A 21,822-nucleotide genomic window follows, 5' to 3' on the forward strand; every position below is an offset into this window, starting at 1 on the left:
AGGTCCCTTTTCAATCTTTCCCCTCTGACCCTAAACCTATGCCTTCTAGTTTTGGACTCCCCTACCTTGGGAAAAAGGCCTTGGTTGGTTACTCACCCTATCCATCCTATAAAATCTCATGAGTTTACAAACTTCTATAAGGTCACCCCTCAGCCTCTGATGCTTAAGGGAAAATAGCCCCAACCAATTCAACCTCTCCCTATAGCTCAAACCCTCTAATCCTGGCAACATTCTTGAAAGTCTTTTCTGAACCCTTTCAAGTTTCACAACATCCTTCCTACAGCAGGGAGACCAGAATTGAACTCAGTATTCCAAAAATGGCCTAAGCAATATACTGCACAGCTGCAACATGATCTCCCATATATTTAGTCCACTAACCAATAAAGTCAAGTGTACCAAATGCCTTCTTCACTGTCCTGTCTACTAGTGACTCCACTTTCAAGGAACTATGAACCTGCATCCCAAGGTCTCCTTTGTTCAATAACTCTCCCCAGGATCTTACCATAAAGTGTATAAGTCCTGTCCTTGATTTGCCGCCCCCCCCCCCCACCCCACCAAAATGCAGCATCTCACATTTATTGAAATTAAACTCCATCTGCCACTCCTCAACCCATTTGCCCATCTGATCAAGGTCCCATTGTACTCTGAGATTTCTGCACACTCCATTACTGCACCAATTTTGGTGTCATCTGCAAACTTACCAACCATACCTCCGATGTTCACATCCAAATCACTTATATAAATGTCAAAAATCAATGGACCCAGCACTGATCCTTGTGACACGTCACTGGTCACAGGCCTCCAATCCAAAAAACAACCCTCCCCCACTATCCTCTGTCTTCTACCTTTGAACCTTTAATTGATAACAAAATGAGAGACTACATCCCATGCCCACAAGTCTATGCTTTCTGGTTGCATTGTGGTCTGTATCAGATCCCTGCCAGAACCAATGTTCACTGACTCCATTTTATTACTTGATGCTTCCTGGAGTCTCTCATTTGAAGTTTATTTTGTTAAGCAGGTCCTAGAATCTAATGCTGTGACTAATCATCCACTTGAATGGATCTCACCCAGTTGATTGTATGATGAATTTGAATCTAAAATAATTCTTTGCTCAGTAATCACACTTGGGTAGTTGCTTTCTTATTTAAGTGGCCATTAACTCTTACACTTCATTGCAAGTCTTCCTTTCCTAAGTAACCCAAAGTAACTTCCTTCCTTCACTATGGGTTTCAAGACTTTTTTGAAAGTTCTGTCACCAGTTTTCTGTAACTGCAACTGAATTTTCTGTAACCTTTTGCATGTATGGTTATTAGTTCTGGTGCGAGGCCAGAAAAAGAGAATCATTCAAAATTTCTACAAGGTAAATGGAAAAGCAATAAAACTTTGAATGATGGAACTGTTCCAAATTCACATAATATACCTGAAACTGAAACTCCAGTACAACCATTTCTCAGTTTCACTTGTCTGCCAACTGTGCATTTCCTCTAGTTATGTTGACACCAATAGTCTTTTCCTTCTTCCTCAATACTGGGTCATTTACATCCAATCTTAGCGCTGTGGAAATAGCTCCACTGAGGCCAGTATTTCGTCATCAAGTCACCCTTTATTTACATGTGCAGAGTCCTTGACTCTGACACAGCCTTATCAGAGTCAGCACTCAGCATGTTAAGATACTCTTATACTCTTGTTTATATTGGTCAGCCAGGCCTTTCTGATTGGACCAGATTAACATTCTATGATGTTCACCTGGCTGATTTCATTACAATCACTACATTCCTTCCCCATGAGTAGGTAGCTCCCCATTTCTTAGAGATCTTCCTGGGGTGTTCTTGAATGGCTTGCTGGCCCAGATCCTGAAAAAAAATTAACCTTTTAGCCAAGCTTTGTTTTGGGGTTTTGCTGTAAGCTGACCAAGAGTCTCGCTTTTCAGGATACATCCTATGCAATTGTCTTCACTCAAGTGGTACTTCACAAGCTCAGTCGGACTGGCCAGGTTGTCTACTTGCATCGGCATATCCTGCAACTCATGTGTTCCATTTGTCGTATTTTCCAATGGCAAACCCAGTTGTAGTGTCTATTTGAAGTCCAGTTGGACTTCAGCTGTAAGGTGCTGTCACAAGGTTCAGCTGGCATGGTGGCTAAGTGGTTAGCACTGCTGCCTCACAGTGCCAGGGACCTGGGTTCGATTCCCACCTTGGGTGACTGCCTGTGTGGAGTTTGCACATTCTCCCAGTGTCTGCGTGGGTTTCCTCTGGGTGCTCCATTTACCTCCTACAATCCAAACATGTGCAGGTCAGGTGAATTGGCCATGCCAAATTGCTCACAGTGTTAGGGGTAAATATAGGGGAATGGGTCTGGTGGGTTATGCTTCGGAAGGCCAGTGTGGACTTGTTGGGCCGAAGGGCCTGTTTCCAATCTAATCATTAATTCCACTTATCAAACGGTCTCTCAGTATCTTGTCAAGTGATAAACCAAAGTCACATGTCTCTGCCAGTAGTCTTAACTTCATCAAAAATCCTGGCACAAATTCCTCTGGTTCTTGAATAGCTGAGTAAAAACAACAGCATCTCAGAATTCAAGGAGGCTTGCGGTTGTAATATTCCTTAACGAAAGCTGTCAACTCTTGAAAGGTTTTAGTATCTGGTGCCTCAGGGAAAGTTAGGTTCTTAATAACAGCAAAAGCTGTGGGTCCACAAGCTGACAGGAGAATTACTCGCTGCTTTTCAACTGCCCCAATGTCGTTTGTCTGGGAAAATATAATGCATTTTTTCCACACACTGGGCCCAGCCTTCGATGGCAGGATCAAATGAGTCAAACTTCCCAATGGTACAGTGCCAACTCAAAGACATCTTTTGCGAGCAAGTATTTTCAGGATGTGCTTTACTCTCATCGTCATTGAAATAACTCCACAGAGGCTTGTATCCTGTCACCAACCTTTATTTATACATGGAAAGTCCTTGACACTGGCCATCTACCTCAGCCAGCTCTGAGGGTCAGAATCTCTAACTCCTCTATTTATCTGTCAGCCAGGACTCTCTGATTGGGCTGTTAATCTGGTCCAGTCAGGGAATTTATGTGCTATGAGGCCCACCTGGCTGACCTCGCTACAATCACTACAGTTGTGTTTCTTCATTTTGAGGCATCACTCTTCTACTTTTGCAGCTGTTCCCTAAAGTGCCACTTTACAAAGTTAATGTTGTAAAGCCGTAGAGTCATAGAGGTCTACAGCACTGGGGATGGCTTTTCAGTCCATCCCGTCAGCACAAATCACAAACAATCACCTGTTCTAATCCTGTATAACTATTTTGGCCCATAGCCTTGGCATTCTAAGTACACATCTAACTACTTCATAAGTATAATGAAGATATCTGCCTGTACTACTCTTATAAGTAGTGAGTTTCCTCACATCATCGCTAAACCTTCTTCCCCATATCTTAAATCTATGCCCCATGGTTATTGATCCCTCAATCAAGGGGAAATGTTCCTTCCTTTCTACTCTATCTATACCCCTCATGATGTTATACATTTCAATTATGACCCCCTCAGTCTACGCTGCTCTAAGGAAAATAATCCCAACCTATCCACTCTCCCTTCATAGCTAAATCTCTCCAGCTCAGGCAACTTCCTGATGAACCTCCTCTATCTTCTCCAGTGCAATCACGCCCCTCCTATAATGTGGATTCCAGACTGCACATAGTATTCTAGCTGTGGCATAACCAATGTTTTATACAGTTACAGCATAACCTCCCGGCTCTTAAACTCTCTGCCTTGTCTAATAAAAGCAAGTATTCCATATGTCTTCTTAACTATTTTATCCACCTGTCCATGATATGTTAAAGGACTGGTGGACATGACCAGGGATTCTATCTGATTCTCAGCGCTTCCCAGGGCCCTTTTTAGAGGTATTTTAGATGTTGGAGGTAATTTCCTTGAATTCCAGGAGCAGCAATTGCTGTTTTATATGCTGCTGCATGGTTTTGGAACTTTGTAGAAAAAATGTCAAAACAACAGCACTTTTAATAGGGAGAAGGACAGAAAATAGGCATCACATGGTCAGTGCAGGAGGGAGAAAGAGAGAGAAACCCACACTGCTAACTGAAACAACAGTGAATCTGCACAGTTACTGCCTTTGCTGTTTGAATTCATCTATCGCTAGACATTGGAGTGCGTCTAGGAAAACTTAACGAACAGTAAAATTCACAGCTGATCTTGGAGGAACCTGTTTGGGAGAGGTCACAGCACAAAAACAGATAAGTGAAAAGTTTTAAGTATAGCCTTGCTGTAAATCTACAAAAGTGAGTAGAGTGGGTTCTTTCATGATTATATGTTTTATTGAGATCTGTCTCTTGACTAAATTTTTAAAATATAAATAGTTTTATTTGTCTATTCACATTTTTGGATCATTGGAATCTCTTCTGGGGTAGAAGTGACCTGTACAAGAAGGATGGATTGCACCTGAATTGAAAGGGGACTAATATACTGGCAGGGAGATTTGGTAGAGCTGCTTGGGAGGATTTAAACTAGTAAGGTTGGCGGGGGGGAGGGGGAGAGGCGACACAGGGTGATAGTGAGGAAAGAGATCAATTTGAGACTGGTGTAAGTATTAGCCTGGAGCAGTGTTTGTAAAGCAATAAGACGATGCTATCTGCGTCTGTAGATTGGACGGAGAAAAACTGGCCTTTAGCACAGTGATATGCTTTTCTTATTAGATATAGGAGTTTCAAGAGAGTCTACGTGTTACTGAGAAATATATCTGTAATAAATGTCATTGTTTGCGAATCCTATCAGATCGAACGGATTGGTCGGAGCCACAGTTAGAGGCAATGAGGAATTTCCAAGAGCTCGGGGGTGTGATGGATGGCAGTTACAGGAAAGAGAAAAGCCGCAGCTACAGTCAGTTCGATGGACTAACTCCAGGAAAGGTAGGAGGGGTAGGCAGGTAGTGCAGGAGTCTTCTGTGACTATCCCCATTTCAAACAAGAATGCTGTTTTGGAAAATGTAGGGGATGATGGATTCTTAGGGGAATGTAGCACAAACAGCCAAGTTTCTGGTATCAAGATAGGCTCTAATGTAATGAGGGGTAAGTTGGGTTCCAAGCGATCGATTGTGTTAAGGGGCTCTCTAGTCAGAGGCACAGACAGATGTTTCTGCGGCCAGCAGTGAAAAATCGGAAGGGTGTATTGCCTCCCTGGTGCCAGGATCAAGGATATCTCCGAGAGGGTGCAGGATGTTCTCAAGGGAGAGAGGGGTCAGCAAGAGGTCGTTGTACACCTTGGAACCAATGACATAGGAAGGGAAAAGGATGATATTATGAAGGGAGAATATAGAGAGTTAGGCAGGAATTTAAAAAGGAGGTCCTTGAGGGTAGTAATATCTGGATTATTGCTAGTGCTACAAGCTAGTGAGGGTAGGAATAGGAGGATAGAGCAGATGAATGCCTGGCTGAGGAGCTGGTGTATGGGAGAAGGATTCAGATTTTTGGATCATTGGAATCTCTTCTGGAGTAGAAGTGACCTGTACAAGAAGGATGGATTGCACCTGAATTGGAAGAGGACTAATATACTGGCGGAGATTTGCTAGAGCTGCTTGGGAGGATTTAAACTAGTAAGTTGGGCAGGGTGGTGTGGGGGAACCAGGGAGATAGTGAGGAAAGAGATCAATCTGAGACTGGTATGGTTGAGAGAAGAAGTGAGTCAAACAGTCAGGGCAGGCAGGTACAAAGCAGAGAACAAGGTAGGACCGATAAGTTAAACTGCATTTATTTCAATGCAAGAGGCCTAACAGGGAAGGCAGATGAACTCAGGGCATGGTTAGGAACATGGGACTGGAATATCATAGCAATTACAGAAACATGGTTAAAATGTGGACAGGACTGGCAGCTTAATGTTCCAGGATACAAATGCTACAGGAAGGACAGAAAGGGAGGCAAGAGAGGAGGGGGAGTGGCGTTTTTGATAAGGGATGGCATTACAGCTGTGCTGAGGGAGGATATTCCCGGAAATACATCCAGGGAAGTTATTTCGGTGGAATTGAGAAATAAGAAAGGGATGATCACCTTTTTGGGATTGTATTATAGACTCCCTAATAGTCAGTGGGAAATTGAGAACCACATTTGTAAGGAGATTTCAGTTGTCTGTAAGAATAATAGGGTGGTTATGGTAGGGGATTTTAACTTTCCAGACATCGACTGGGACTGCCATAGTGTTAAGGGTTTAGATGGAGAGGAATTTGTTAAGTGTGTACAAGAAAACCTTTTGATTCAGTATGTGGATGTACCTACTAGAGAAGGTGCAAAACTTGACCTACTCTTGGGGAATAAGGCAGGGCAGGTGACTGAGGTGTCAGTGGGAGAGCACTTTGGGGCCAGCGACCATAATTCTATTAGTTTTAAAATAGCGATGTAAAAGGATAGACCGGATCTAAAAGTTGAAGTTCTAAATTGGAGAAAGGCTCATTTTGACGATATTCGGCAAGAACTTTCAAAAGCTGATTGGGGGCAGATGTTCGCAGGTAAAGGGACAGCTGGAAAATTGGAACCTTCAGAAATGAGGTAATGTGAGTCCAGAGACAGAATATTCTTGATAGGGTGAAAGGAAAGGCTGGTAGGTGTAGGGAATGCTGGATGACTAAAGAAATTGAGGGTGTGGTTAAGAAAGAAGAAGCATATGTCAGGTATAGACAGGACAGATCAAGTGAATCCTGAGAAGTGTATAAAGGCAGTAGGAGTATACGTAAGAGGGAAATCAGGAGGACAAAAAGGGGACATGAGATAGCTTTGGCAAATAGGGTTAAGGAGAATCCAAAGGATTTTTACAAACACATTAAGGACAAAAGGGTAACTAGAGACAGAATAGGGCCCCTCAAAGATCAACAAGGCGGCTTTTGTGTGGAGAGATGGAGATACTAAACGAATATTTTGCATCAGTGTTTAGTGTGGAGAAGGACATGGAAGATAGAGAATGTGAGGAAATAGATGGTGACATCTTGAAAAATGTCCATATTACAGAGGAGGAAGTGCTGGATGTCTTGAAATACACAAAAGTGGATAAATCCCCTGGACCTGATCAGCTGTATCCTAGAACTCTGTGGGATGCTAGAGAAGTGATTGCTGGACCTCTCAGAGATATTTGTATCATTAATAGTCACAGGTGAGGTGCCAGAAGACTGGAGGTTGGCTAACGTGGTGCCACTGTTTAAGAAGGGTGGTAAGGACAAGCCAGGGAACTATAGACCGGTGAGCCTGATGTTGGTGGTGGGCACGTTGTTGGAGGGAATCCTGAGGGACAGGATTTACACGTATTTGGAAAGGCAAGGCTTGATTAAGGATAGTCAACATGGCTTTGTCCATGGGAAATCATGTCTCACAAACTTGATTGCGCTTTTTGAAGAAGTAACAAAGAGGATTGATGAAGGCAGAGCAGTGGACCAGCCTGTCTATGTCGTCTTGTAGCCTAAGGCATTGGCCAATTTGAAGTCTGTCACCAAATCTTTCTGAAATCTATTGCTCATGTTATTTAATATTTGTTTCTAATAAATGATTTTTAAATAGCTTCATGACCTTTTTTGATATTTACCCTGCATTGGCTGCCTGTCGAAGGTCCAGGCCTCTTCACAGTGCTTCTTGTATTTACAGTTGAATATTGTTTATAAACAAACTGTTTCCTCCCTTAAATTAATGCAAAGTAAAAAGGCATAATTGATTTTTTATAGCACCTTTCACAACCCAGACTGGCCCAGAGTACTCTGCAGTCTCTAAAGTGTTTTTGAAATAGTTACTCTTGTTATGTAGAAAGCCCAATGTGGGCATAGTGAGATCCCACTAACAGCAACATAATAATGACCAAATCACCAGCTTTAGCCATATTGGTGGAGGGATAACTATTGGCCAAGAAAACTGTCCTCTTGTTTTTGAAAACAGTTCTCCGGGATCTTTCATATGCACCTGAGAGGGGAGTTGTGTTCAACATCTCTTCCAAAAGACAGCATCACTGACAATGCAGTATTCCCTCAGTGCTTCCCTGGACCATTATCCTAGATTACATGCAGAAATCCTTGCAATGGAATGCTAACAGTTGGACTATGGCCAGCCATTGTCTTTGTACTTCATGCGCAGTTTATGGCATAGTCTCGATAATACATTGGACTTGGCTGCCATCTCAGAGCATTTCACTGAGATAGTTGGACTGTATCAATTCTTGTTATTTTCCAAACTGTTCAACCCTTACTCTAATCTTAACTTCAATTTTAACTTTGTAAAAGCTTTCTATGTGAGCTCAATAATTTGGTTTTATAGGCTTATGTCTGGGGAAAAATATTCTATAATCTGTTGTGGCTTGCTAATGGATTTCTCTTGCAGTCTCCCACTGCAAGATCAACAATTTCTGCATGTGCAATATTAACCTAATCCACTATGGACTTAAGGATCTCTTCCTATCACTAGAGAACCTCATGTTAGCTACCTGAAATTGTGGGCCTCTGCAGAGGGTAATGATAAACTTCATGCGTGACTGAAAAGATTTGTGCATATAATAAATTCTGCCCACGGAGATGTGGCACCACCCATCCTGACTGAAACTTCAGAGCACCTGATTTTCGTTTGAATGTTCGAGATCTTCTATGTATGATTAAAGATGGCTTCTCTAATTCTAATTCTCAATATCTCAGATTCTGTGGTCACTTTATTGGCTGTGGAATTGTTGGATGCCTCACTTAAAGGGCTTTTGCCCAAAACGTCGATTTTCCTGCTCCTCAGATGCTGCCTGACCTGCTGTGCTTTTCTAGCACCACTCTAATCCAGACTCTGATCTCCAGCATCTGCAGTCCTCACTTTCGCCTCTCATGCTTTGGTTGTTGAATCAAATAGAACAGGATTTTTTTTTGCTTCTTAACAGTGATCTGGCTAACTACTCTGGGAGGAACTTGTTCACTTAATTGTGGTTGTGTTTGTCATTTTGCATCTTTTTCACCAGGTCCAAGCAATAAGAAAACAATGTACTTTTTTTTATCTTCAAGAAATCACTAATCCTCCTCAAAAGAGACATCTGTGTTTTCAGGAAACTTTTCCCTGAATCCAAAGGTACAAGAAGTTCCAATGTTTCAGATTCTAGTGAATGTAATAGTAATGATTAGGAACCATATGGAAAGTCTCAATAGTCTTAGAGATTTTGAGTCCTCGATAATCTCTTACTCATTGCAGCAAAGTGTTGCACACATCCACCCTCTTCCTCTGATTCTTGTCCTTTGAAATTGTGATGGAGGGTAGTCTGAGGATTCCTGCTGTCAACTCCAGTGTAGCATCTGAAAAGATCTACGTGTCACTACAATATTCAATTTAAAATTAGTTTCTCCGCCACGTACTTTAATCCCTGCACACTAAAATTTATCCTGCAGATCTGTATGGTCATGGAATTTGAATGTTTGCTGTAAAGCAAGAATAATTTATGCTGCCCTTCTCCATCCCTGCTGAGACTCCTGCAGATCGCTGTGATCTGTGTTTGATTTTTCAGTGCTGCTGCTGCAGTCTTTTCCTGGTCTCTTGCTTTGCACTCGGGACTCTCTCTAAAGCTGGCCAAGTTGGAGACCCGCCAGTAGAGTTCCTTTGTGGCTTGCTTGACATTTTGGTAATAGCATATTCTGAATCTGCATTTTCAGAATGTCACTGATGTAGGGGTCTGAATGTTAAAAGTATTCTTCAACGCTGCAGAAAGTGAGTGAGGAAGACTTTATGTCCTTGATGGACCATTATTTGGAAGGACAGTCTAGATTCTCAGTGGTGGAGCGTGTTACACATCACATCTCGTGTGATCTGTGACTGGTATTGCACTTCCTTATCCAAGTGCATGTCTCCTTGCAATGCAAAGTTTGTAAAATTGATCATGTGTACATTCTGTATCTCGACTGTATTGCAGGTAACCCCCACTTCACCTGGTTAGTCCAGACAATTAAACCTCTGCTAGAAACCTGCTGTGTACTTGAAGGGCTCCTGGTTCAATTGTATCAGTACTGCTTTGGTGATTTGGTGGGGTTACATGCAGGGATGTCATCAGCCGGGTCTGTCTGTTGTACACTAACCTGTCAAATTCCTCATTTTGAACAGTGCGAAGGTTGTACAATGTTTGAGACAGCTTTGACAGTTCTTGTGTTAGTTTATACGTGGACAGAGTGGTAGCTTTTAGAGTCAATATAGTACAGGAGGACGCCATTGATCCCATTGATTTCATGTTTTTTCCATTAGTGATCTAATGGTCTCAAGTAGGCACATAATCATGTGCTGCATAACAGCAGCTTCTCTGGCAAGGAAATAGGCTCTGTCTTGTTGACTGCTGAGGTCAATGGGGAATGTGATGGACTGTTAGACACTGTTAGTAGGGTGTTTGGTCATCTGCTGAAGAGATGTGAGCTGACCCAGGGCAATGCAGCTGATCTTCTCTGTGCCAAACCAGAGAGACTCAATAGTGCAACAATTCAGAGCCCCACTGACATTGCCAATCACATGAATGGTATTGCTCTGGTTCAGAGGCAGCACACATCTTCTTCAGGGAACCACCATGTACCACAAATGGATAAAACAAAATAACATACCATTTTATTCGAGATTGTAAAAGTTTGTCACAATCTTCCTGGAGACACATGGCTTCCTCCTGCCCTGCTTCTCGATTGGCCGACTAAAGTGACACTTGACCTGGTGACCCTGTGCGCCTGGTATGGCCTCCTTGATGCAACCTACCTCTCCACTTGGCACCTGAGAGCCCCTGGGGCTAGAAAACTGAAAGAAGATGAAGCTGCAAACTGTCCTGGTCAAATGAGACATCAAACCATCCTCAGCATGCACTCGATTTGAGAGCCACATTTTATCTTGCATCTGTTGGATATTAGCCATTCACTTACTAGGTTGATTGCTGGAATGACTGAGTCTTATGAGGGTAAATTGGAGAAGCTGGGTTTGTTTTTACTGGAGGTTAGAAGTATGAGGGGTGATTTGATTTAAGTATATCAAATCCCGAATGGCCTTGACAAGGTGAATGTGAAAAGGGTGCTTCCTTTTGTATTGGAATGTTTCTGAGCAGAGGTAGGCCGATTTGTGTAAGGCAAAGGGATCATGGGTTATTGGTGGTAGATGGGAATGTGGAATTGTGAACACAAGTAGATACGCCATGGTTGGATGGTGGAACAAGTCTGAAGGAGCTGAATAGCTAATGTCTGCCCCTAATTTACATGCATGCATGTACCATACTATACAACGTTCTTGACACCAATGCTATTATGCTTTGCAGATAGCTCTGAGACTGGGAAGTCCATCTACCATTCTGAATAAAATGTACTGGGATGGGAATGGTCACTGAACTTTGACCTTCTTCCTGAAATGATCACCTGACACACATACAAAAAAACAGTTAAAATGGTGGAAGGCGAGAAGGTTTCCTGGAATCTCCTTCTGTCTTTCCCTTCTTCAAAACCTCACCCCAGTTCCAGTGAAAGCAATGAACATGTAACAGCCTTTGTATCTGTACTGACTCGGGACCTGGGGACTTTGATCACAGCTGCTAAGAACGGCTGTTAAATAACAATCCATTGAATCAAAAGTGTGCATTAGGTGTATTACACTACTGTCTTTCACTTTTGTAATGTCTTTTTTTGGATGAGTGCAACTCGTATCTGATTACAGATCTCCCTTGTAAGAGACAAATTATAAGTACAAAAGGAACACACAAGTCTCGGCTTGAGTTTCAAGTAATTACAATGAAAGAATTCTCACAAATCTTTGGTGATCTCATGCATATCTCTTACCTGCTATCGTCAACCTTTGATTTTTACAGTCAGTCAATTATTTGGAGGGAGTGAAGGATTGTAAATATTGCTATTCTTTTCAATTGCCTTGAGCAGTGTTGAATGTTTTTCATATTCTCAAAATGAAGTGATAAACCAATAATATGGGGTTGGTGGTGGTGTGGTGATGTCGCTGGTTGAGTAATACATTGAGAACATGGCTTCAAATCTCATCTGTCAGTTGGTGCAGTTTGAATTCACTGACTAAAATCTGGAGTTGAAAGCGAGTCATATGTTTGGCATGAAACTATCAACAATTCACAAACCCATCAGGCTTGTGAATATCCTTTAGGGGAAGGAAATTTGCCGTGAATTGGCTGACAAGTGACTCCAGACCTCTGAGACGGCTGAGGAAGGCACTCAGCCCAAGGGATAGGCAACCAATGCTGGACTTGCCTGTGTTGCCCACATACCATTACTGATGAATGCAAGTGATCCATCGCACAGTGTAGAGGAGAATGGGGAGAACTGGGCCCAGCAGCATTTAAAATGGTTGATTATGAGATTCACTCTGAACAAATTAGTTGCTGTGTTTCCTATCTTAAAGATATCTATACTTCAGAAAGTATTCCTTAAGCTGCAAAACATGCTGAAGTTATAGAAGGTGCTATATGAATACAATTCTTTCTTTTAAGGAATGTATGTGGTCAATTCATGGAATCCTGACAGTGTGGAAGCAAGTCATTTGGCCCATCGAGCCCACACTGACCCTTCAAAGAACATCCCACCCAGACCCCCTCCCTCTATAACCCTGTATTTTCCATGGCTAACCCACTTAGCCTATACATCCCTAGACACAATGGGTAATTTAGCATGGCCAATCCACCTAACCTGCACATCTTTGGACTGTGGGAGGAAACTGGAACACCGGAGGAAACCCACGCAGACATATGAAGAACGTGCAAACTCCACACAGTCACGTGAGGGTAGAATTGAACCCAGGTTCCCTGTTGTGAGGCAGCAGTGCTACCCACTGAGCTACCCAAGAAGGTCAAGTTGGTGCTTGTGCACTTGGGGCTGGTGAGACTACATTACTGCATCATTGTCGCTGACAGTGACAGCACCCGGTCACTGTGCTACCTCATGATGACATTGAGACTAATCGCAACCTTTCCATTTACTCCCACCTAAACTCCGTTGCACAAGCTGATTGTGGTTACAAACTGTCAACAACATAAGATGTACCCTGAACTTGACCCTGTCCTTGCTATTCTCACCTCTAACAGAGTTATTACTTCAAGAAATTGGAATGAATAGTACAGGAATAAAGATTAAAACTGTTAAGTGTAAATTTCTGAGCATTGGTGGGACAACTTTGCAAATTGTGAAACATTTTTTCTTGCAGAGCTGAAAAATGCTGGGATGGCAGGGCTTGTTTTAAATCTCTGTTCTTGGTTTCAAGTTCAGCCTGTTCAAGAAAACAAACAGCGCTGCCCGCAGGACAAGGGTGGGTGGGGGTGCGGGGGGTGGTGTGAAGGGGAGGGGAGACATTTTGGTAACAATATTATTTCATAATGAACAGAAAATTGAAACTGTCAAAGTCTCACTGTGTCATTAAAACTTAAACCCAAACAAGTGGAGGCAGCCGAAAACAAGTGTTGCTGATTGAGGAGATGTGATTTATTAAACAAATGATTGGTATGCAATGGAACTCTTCAACATCAAATTCATTTGGGTTAAAATGAAGCCGGAAAATGGGAGTGTCATTTGAGGGAGCGGCAAAGCTGATACTGCAAAACTCATTTTGAGCCAGTGCAAAGGCACAGGATCCTTTAACGGGAGCAGTAACCTAAGCTGGCTGATAATTACGAAAGGCATGCAGGAGTCCATGCGTTCGCAAGCTTTTGCAAAAACACATTACTGTGACCGTGCCAGCTTAATGTGTGTAGCTTGCAAGAGCCTGAGGCAGAGAGGTTGCAGTGCATAACATGGCTAGATTCTACCAATGTCTGCGAAGCGACTCGAGGTAAGTGGAATCTGACTACCATGCTTCAACCTGAGCGTGTTAGCAGCGTTTCAACCGCAGGAACTTTCCTAACAGTTTGTACAAAATGGGGAGAGAGAAAGAGCAAAGAGTGATTTCTGCAATATCATCAGAACAATCGTTCAGCAGCCGCAGAACTGCACAATAAACTCCACTGACTGATACCATGACTTTAAATTCAGAAATACATTTCTTCCAAAAGGTCCTTTTGATTTGTTATAAAACATTGCTGAGTGAGACCTTTCCCCAAGAGGAACAAATTGAGAATGGCTATGTATGCTACATTTGAACTCAATTTACAAAACCAAAATCCGTGCAATCTGTGTAAAGAGGAGCTGACAAAAGCTATAAAGGATGGCTTATTAATGCCATTGCCAGAAGCTAACTGAGTTTGAATTATTCTTACTGAACAAGGCATAGCAACTTTTGATCTGCAATCAGAACATTCTTTGTTTGCAAAGGTGAAGTCAATCCTGAGCAAATGTGACTTTTTTAGCTGCTGTTTCAGATTACTTAGTCATAGAGATGTACAGCATGGAAACAGACCCTTCGGTCCAACCCGTCCATGCCGACCAGATATCCCAACCCAATCTAGTCCCACCTGCCAGCACCTGGCCCATATCCCTCCAAACCCTTCCTATTTATATACCCATCCAAATGCATCTTAAATGTTGCAATTGTACCAGCCTCCACTACATCTTCTGGCAGCTCATTCCATACACATACCACCCTCTGCATGAAAAAGTTGCCCCTTAGGTCTCTTTTATATCTTTCCCCTCTCACCCTAAACCTATGCCCTCTAGTTCTGGACTACCCGACACCAGGGAAAAAGACTTTGCCTATTTATCCTATCCATGCCCCTCATAATTTTGTAAACCTCTATAAGGTCACCCCTCAGCCTCTGACGCTCCAGGAAAAACAGCCCCAGCCTGTTCAGCCTCTCCCTATAGCTCAGATCCTCCAACCTTGGCAACATCCTTATAAATCTTTTCTGAACCCTTTCACGTTTCACAACATCTTTCCGATAGGAAGGAAACCAGAATTGCATGCAATATTCCACTGACCTCCCAACTCCTGTACTCAATACTCTGACCAATAAAGGAAAGCATACCAAACGCCTTCTTCACTATCCTATCTACCTGCGACTCCACTTTCAAGGAGCTATGAACCTGCACTCCAAGGTCTCTTTGTTCAGCAACACTCCCTAGGACCTTACCATTAAGTGTATAAGTCCTGCTAAGATTTGCTTTCCCAAAGTGCAGCACCTCGCATTTATCTGAATTAAACTCCATCTGCCACTTCTCAGCCCATTGGCCCATCTGGTCAAAATCCTGTTGTAATCTGAGGTAACCCTCTTCGCCTTCCACTACACCTCCAATTTTGGTGTCATCTGCAAACTTACTAACTGTACCTGTTATGCTCGCATCCAAATCATTTATGTAAATGACACAAAGTAGAGGACCCAGCACCGGTCCTTGTGGCACTCCATTGGTCACAGGCCTCCAGGCTGAAAAACAACCTTCCACCATCACCCACTGTCTTCTACTTTTGAGCCAGTTCTGTATCGAAATGGCTAGTTCTCCCTGTATTCCATGAGATCTAACCTTGCTAACCAGTCTCCCATGGGGAACCTTGTCAAACTCCTTACTGAAATCCATATAGATCACATCTACTGCTCTGCCCTCATACTTTTCTGTTCTGTTTTGATGGATGGGCAAATTTAACTGTGTGCACCCTGAACAATAAACCCAGACTCCATGAAACTGTTGGCAGCTTTCTGGTTAAGGTGGACTAGAGAGGGAATATGTCACCGGAGCCTTGTGAAAATAGAAAGATCCATTGCTTGCAAGTTGCTTTTCAGTTTGGTGAGTATTTCATTGGAATGACATGAGCAGAACCAGTCAGTGGGTGAATGGGTCTATGCCTCACCTGAGCCATTGAAAATATTTTGGTTAAGTAACCACAGTTACAATGGATTGGGTGGTCCTGGCCCTTTGGAGAGGGGGCATAATTTTGGATGGGACAATGCCGGCATGGAAAGCTGACCCACTTCATTTTGAATGAGGATATTGTGAAGTGTTGCTGGCATGGTGGGAGGAGGGCATGCTTTCTTGAAGTGGGAGGGATTTAAGATTACCAAGACTGATAACTTATAATTTATGAGGGTTTTTGAAATTTTCCAGGTCTGTATGTAAGTCGCAGAGTTTCTGAATCTCGCCAGGCAATCAGCAAGCAGTTGTTCAGTTCCAGCTGCATTTGACACTGTTGGCAGGGCAGGTAGACCAGCCTGGCTTTGGTATAGGCAATGCTAAGTTGGGTAAAAGGGTGACATTACATGTCATGTTGCCAGGGTGGCATTTGGATCACTGACACTTGCATGAGAAGCCACGGAGTGACTTCTACAGGCCATGGTCTTGTTCACTCAGATTTCTGCTCTTTCGGAATCAGAACAAGAAGTAGGTTGTGGCCATGAGCCTCAGAGGCAAATGGGGAGTCTGGGAAAAGGAGGGGAAAGGCAGGGAGGGCGATGCAACCAAGCTCTTGCATGGAGAAGATGTTAGCCACCAGAGAGGACATACAGATTGCACCTCTAATGTCAGAGCTGCCAAGCCATCTCCAGAGATGTGTGCCATGTCTGAGAGCCATAGGAAGTGGTGGTCATCCAGTACTGGGGATACTGAAGGTGGATGTCTGCACTTTGGCATTGATCTAGTGATCTTCTGGAGATAAGTATTTATGAGATCTCCCAGGTGTGCAACTCATCACTGCTTCAGGATAGTCACCTTCCCAAGGGCCAGGCTGATCAGGGCACTCAGGCTGAGTGACTGGTCAGGTTTGGGGACATTGTGGTTATGTACCCAAGCTGCAGGGAGTGATTTCAGTGCCTACCTCATGGTTATTAAGGCCTCCATAAACCAGGCAGCAGCCTCGATCAACAAGAATGGATGGCACTCTGTCAATTACAAGTAACCACTACAATCCAGTGTGTGCACCATTCCTAGGAAGCAGTCTCAACACTTCCCGACTAAGATGTTCCCAGATGCCTGGCCATTTTCAGGCCCCCACAAACCTTACTGGATGGATACTGAGTGGCAGAACGATCCATTGAAGATTACTAAGTCTTCTGAGGGATCTCCATGCACAGAAGATGTACAACACTTGCCAGGAGAAAAAGTGAGTGACCATTGAGTTTCGAAAGTCATGATTTAGCTGCCTGTAATGCAGTGCAAGACACTCCTGTATTATTGCGGTGCATTGTCCTCCAGACAACAAGCTACTCCAGAGGGAGGACATGATGAGGAGCTGGAGGAGAATGATGGCGAGTGAGTGCAAGATCCTGAACGTTCCCTAGGATCACAGACCAGGCGCCCTGCTATGAATGCTTGGGATTCCCTAATTGAGGCATTTGATTCTGAGTGAGTGGTCCATACAATACATTAAAGCTACAGGTCTCTGTAGCCCTCTTGCTGCCTCCTGTGCTAACCTTGTCAATTGATCCCAATTCGAGTAAACGCTGGCAGCTTGTTCCATATACACACCACATTCTCTGTGAAAAAGTTGCCTCTCAGGTCCCTTCTAAATTTTTCCCCTCTCACCTTAAGCCCTTTAGTTTTGGACTCTCCTACTCTGGACCTTGGCCACTCACCTCATCTATGCCCCTCATGATTTTATAAGCCTCTATAAGATCAGCCCTTAGCCTCTGACACTCCAGGGAAAAAGTCCCAGCCTAATTAGCCTCTCTTTATAACTCAAACCTTCCAGTCTAGGTAACATCCTTGTAAATCTTTTTTGTGCCTTTCCCAATTTAATAATATTCTCCTTATAGCAGGACAACCAGAATTGTATGCACTACCCCAAATGTGGCCTTACCAATGGCCCGTACAACCGCAATATGACATCTCAACTCCTACACTCAATGCAGATCGATGAAGACAAGCATGCCAAATGCCACCTTCACCACCCTGTCTACCTGTGACGCCAGATTCAAGCAACTATGTACCTGCACCCCTCAATCTCTCTGTTCAACAACTCTCCACAAGGCCCTATCATAACCTGTGTAAGTCCTGCCCTGGTTTGCTTTACCTAAGTGCAACACTTGGAATTTATCTGAATTAAATTCCATCTGCAATATTCATTTTCAAGACTTAATGAAACCAAAATCCCTACCCCGTTAAACACAAAGTGCCAATAAATGCTCTTTTTTAGTCTCTCCCACATGTTCCCTTCTGATGCTTACTGTGTGTTTTCAGTTGCGGTGAAGGCAGCTATTGACTGTGCATGGCATGACTTTGGGCATTGTCCCGTGTTTGATGCCAGGAGGGCCCTGGTGTGCTGAGGAGTTCCTGCATGTAAGTGCAGGAGTCACTTGTGCTGTCAGAGCTGAGACGCGGTGATGATGAAGCCAATAGAGGAACGACTGAATACATGAAGAGGAATCTCTGCTACCTCATGCTGTTACCTCTCTTCCTCTTCAGGGTTTGATCTCCCTGCTCACAAGTGGACTGTGATGACATCGTGGTGATCCGAATTATCTTTAGATTTTTCTGAGGTAAAACACCTTCCTTCCAGGATCTGATTCTGTGACCAAGTTGCCTGGGAGACAACTGCCTGAAACAGGGTCAACAAGAAGTTAATAGTAGAGGAGGGTAGATTGTGTGCATATGTCTGGTCCAAGCATTTTGTTTTGCATTTAGAGCAAACAGGCAAACAAGGAACTTGCCTTTCCGATGGAATTCATTTGAAATTCTGGTTGCTAGGTAAAATAATTAATATTTTGAGTCGGATATGGCTGTTTTTCAGAATTCTTGTTTCTCTTTTGACAGATGCAGCGAGACCTGCTAAGTTTCTCCAACATTTTCTGTTAGGTTTCCAATTTCCAGCAATTGCAGTATTTTGTTTTTTTTTAAAATAATATAAAATCCTTGTTAATTGTATGACTCCACTAACATGGCCACACTAAAAGAGAGAGGTGGGTTGGGGGGTGGGGTGGGGGGAAGAGAGAGAGAGAGTTTTAGATGCAAAACTCCAGAGTTAAGGTTATTAGATCCAAAACAGTACTCTGATGTGGCTCTGCTTAAAACATCAGCGATGTGATCTACAACTGGGGGATATTTGGAAGCAATTTAAAGCTTAAATGTAAATAGAAAGCACAGGAAATCTTAATTCCTACACAAATCCTTAAAGCAATACTCAGATCAAATGGTTAATCTTCCAGTTTTTGATAATTATCTGACTTGAGTTTTATGGTATAGGTCAAATGGGTACAGAAGGCAATTTGAGTTAACAACTTTGGTTTAGAGAATAAGTGACTGTGTTCATTGTACTTTAAACTAGATTGTTACCTTTACATATACAAAAGGAGTATAGTTACTTGTATGCCTATTAGTTTTGTGTAGTAAATAATAAAAAAGTTTCTAGTCTCTACCAAGATTATAACTTCATTCACTAATTGGCAGCCATATCTTCGGAACTGGATTAACATTCCTTCAGTTTTGACTAATCCTCGCACTTTGCCACATGTCGGTTGAGCCTATTAGGCTGCACTGATTCTGTTGGACCTCATAAGGTCATTCATTGTCTTGTGGCACTGCATCCATGTTCTAGGGATGACTGTATAGATGCTTTCGAATTTCATCCAAGCTTCTTTGGTTTGGCAAACAGATCTTCATTTCAGATGCTTGGCGAAGGGGGTTTCCTGCTTTGACTGAGTTACCTGTAGGAGAACTGGCCAAGAGGCATCGCTGCATCATGGGAACCACCTAGGATCTTCCCTGTGTCTTTGCTGCACTGATCTCTTCTTTACTGCTGCCCTCTCTCAAGTGTATTTACTGCTGTCATAATTCCTTTTGTAGGGGAGCCTTGTAAAGGTGACGGCAGAATTCCCAGCTGTCTGATTTCACACTGTCTCCTACCCCACCCTGGACACTACCTCAGGCTGCGGCAGTTAATCGATCAGAGTGTAATCATATTCCCCAGACCCCCACCCAGCTCCACACATATATACATATGTATACATATATACACAGACGCACACATATACACACACACACACACATTCCCTCACCTCCCCACCATTCCGCACAAATGGAGATGGTGCCCATTTCTGATTCCAGTGAATAGGACCATGGACACCATTGCTGAATCCAACCCTCTAAGTAAATGCTTAGAAACAGTGACAAAAATAACTCTGTAAGTGCATTGGGCTTCTTAAAATGATGTAATAAAAATAGTTAATTATCTGTACTCTGAGGGTGTCCTGGGAATAGTTTTGTTTGGTTTACTTTTCAGAACATTATCTGTTTATTGTTTTCCATCCTTTGTAAAACAACTATTAGTAAGTATCAGCTGGTGTTGTATTTGAAGCCTGAATATTCAAAACCTGCAAGGTCTGATTAGATTTATTTCGGACTGGGTGCCTCTGCCAGTGGATAAAACCTGATGCTAATCCTTTACACATTATGCATGCTGTGTGAGAATTTTCCTTCACTGCTAATTATCACCAACTGTATCAGCAGTCAATTGCTGTGGGCCCCAGTTATCAGTTGTAGGTTTGCTGTGAACTTTTGGATCTACCATCCAGTATATTAGTAAAACACAGAGACTAAGAGGGGACCCAAGATTCAATCTGTAATATCTGCTGCATTAATGAATCTCAAGGTTGGGACACTCTTAACTTGACACATCTTCTCACTGTGAGGAAGATGACATAGGAACAAAAGTTGCTAAATGCAAAAAAAAGGTTTTTCAATCCTTGCAGTCGCATAATACCAATGATTGATCCTGTGGATCAATACAGAATTATTATGGTTCAAAAAGGGGCTTGCATTGGCTCTGTTATTAAGCCTGGCACCATTACCCAGTCAAAAGTGTGGTGCTAGAACAGCACAGCAGGTCCGGCAGCATCCGAAGAGCAAGAAAATTGACGTATCAGGCAAAAGCCCTTCATCAGGAATGATGCAGAGCCAACCACCTGCCTTTTCCTCCTTTCACTGCACACTATCGCTATTCAAAAATACATGCCTTGCCTCAGTTGAACTTGTCCTCACCATTTCAAAGCAGTGCATTCCATACCATAACTACTTGCTGAGGGAGGTGGAGCAAGAACCAAAATGAGGACTTATGAAATCCACACGATGCAACATGAACAGTTGGAAAAATCTTCTCATACTCAAAGGAAAGTGAAACAATCAGTTGATCCAATTTTGGTTTTTGAAGTCCTTTGCTTAGCTTCTGTGCTGCTCTCTCGACTAAACTAAACATGACTGAAAATAAAATTTTTGTGCTTGGCTGGATAATCTGAAAGCAATATAGCTCTACAGAGTCCAAATTAACCCACTGCCTGTGATACCTTTTTAGACGTCATCAGTGTTGAATCTGTCCATGTTTTGTGACACTTGGTGGATGCTACACTGCATCATTAGGAGGTGATGGAAATTGCGAGCGAATCCCAGGCAGTTTGCATAACTGGTAGATCCATGCACCAGTCTCAGAGATACTGGTTTGGCAATTTCCCAAGAGCCACCTCTTCTGAGAGGCAGTCTGGAGTCTCAATTCTTGTTCTCCTCCTTCGTTGGGCATTCTATGTGATTACAAGTAGTTGATGTCACTTTGTTGTTGGACGTAGGTTTTGTTATTAGATGAGAGACTCCATTTTATACTTTCGTGCACTCTTTTATGACAGAACAATAATTATGTGGGTATTATTGTGCAAACATGTGACCAAATATATGGGGAGCATTCTTTCATAACCTCTCAAACAAACAGCAACAACTGTTCAGAAAAATATTTAGAGCTGATTTTGTCAGGTTATCAGTAAATCACTGCAAAATGTTGTCATCACAAGTTCATGCGGTGTGTGCACCACAATTATTCTGTGATTGACTAATCCTAAGGATCAATCATTGATAGGATGTGACTGCAAGGATTGGAGAACCTTGTTTTCTTTTGTATGTAGCGACTTGTGTGTCTTTCTCACAGGGAGAAGATGTGTCAAGGTAAGAGCATCCCA

General features: G+C 42.8%; 1 protein-coding gene across 5 annotated transcripts in view; it reads left to right on the forward strand.

Moving 5' to 3' along the window:
• LOC122550867 (CRACD-like protein) overlaps positions 1-21,822 on the forward strand; it is a 203,279-nt gene that overhangs the window by 72,680 nt on the left and 108,777 nt on the right. For 2 of the 5 annotated variants that reach the window (XM_043692226.2, XM_043692227.2), the window contains exon 1: positions 13,644-13,796. The exons of the other annotated variants lie outside the window; for them this stretch is intronic. In XM_043692226.2, the coding sequence (XP_043548161.2) occupies positions 13,759-13,796 (38 nt within the window). In that variant the 5' untranslated portion in view covers positions 13,644-13,758. Of the gene's footprint in view, positions 1-13,643; positions 13,797-21,822 lie in introns of those variants that run through there. 5 annotated transcript variants of the gene reach the window in all.

Source organism: Chiloscyllium plagiosum, unplaced genomic scaffold (genome assembly GCF_037043375.1).
Source record: "Chiloscyllium plagiosum isolate Xiang-an unplaced genomic scaffold, Cpla_swu_hap1 HiC_scaffold_6, whole genome shotgun sequence".
In the NCBI taxonomy this organism is placed as follows: domain Eukaryota; kingdom Metazoa; phylum Chordata; class Chondrichthyes; order Orectolobiformes; family Hemiscylliidae; genus Chiloscyllium; species Chiloscyllium plagiosum.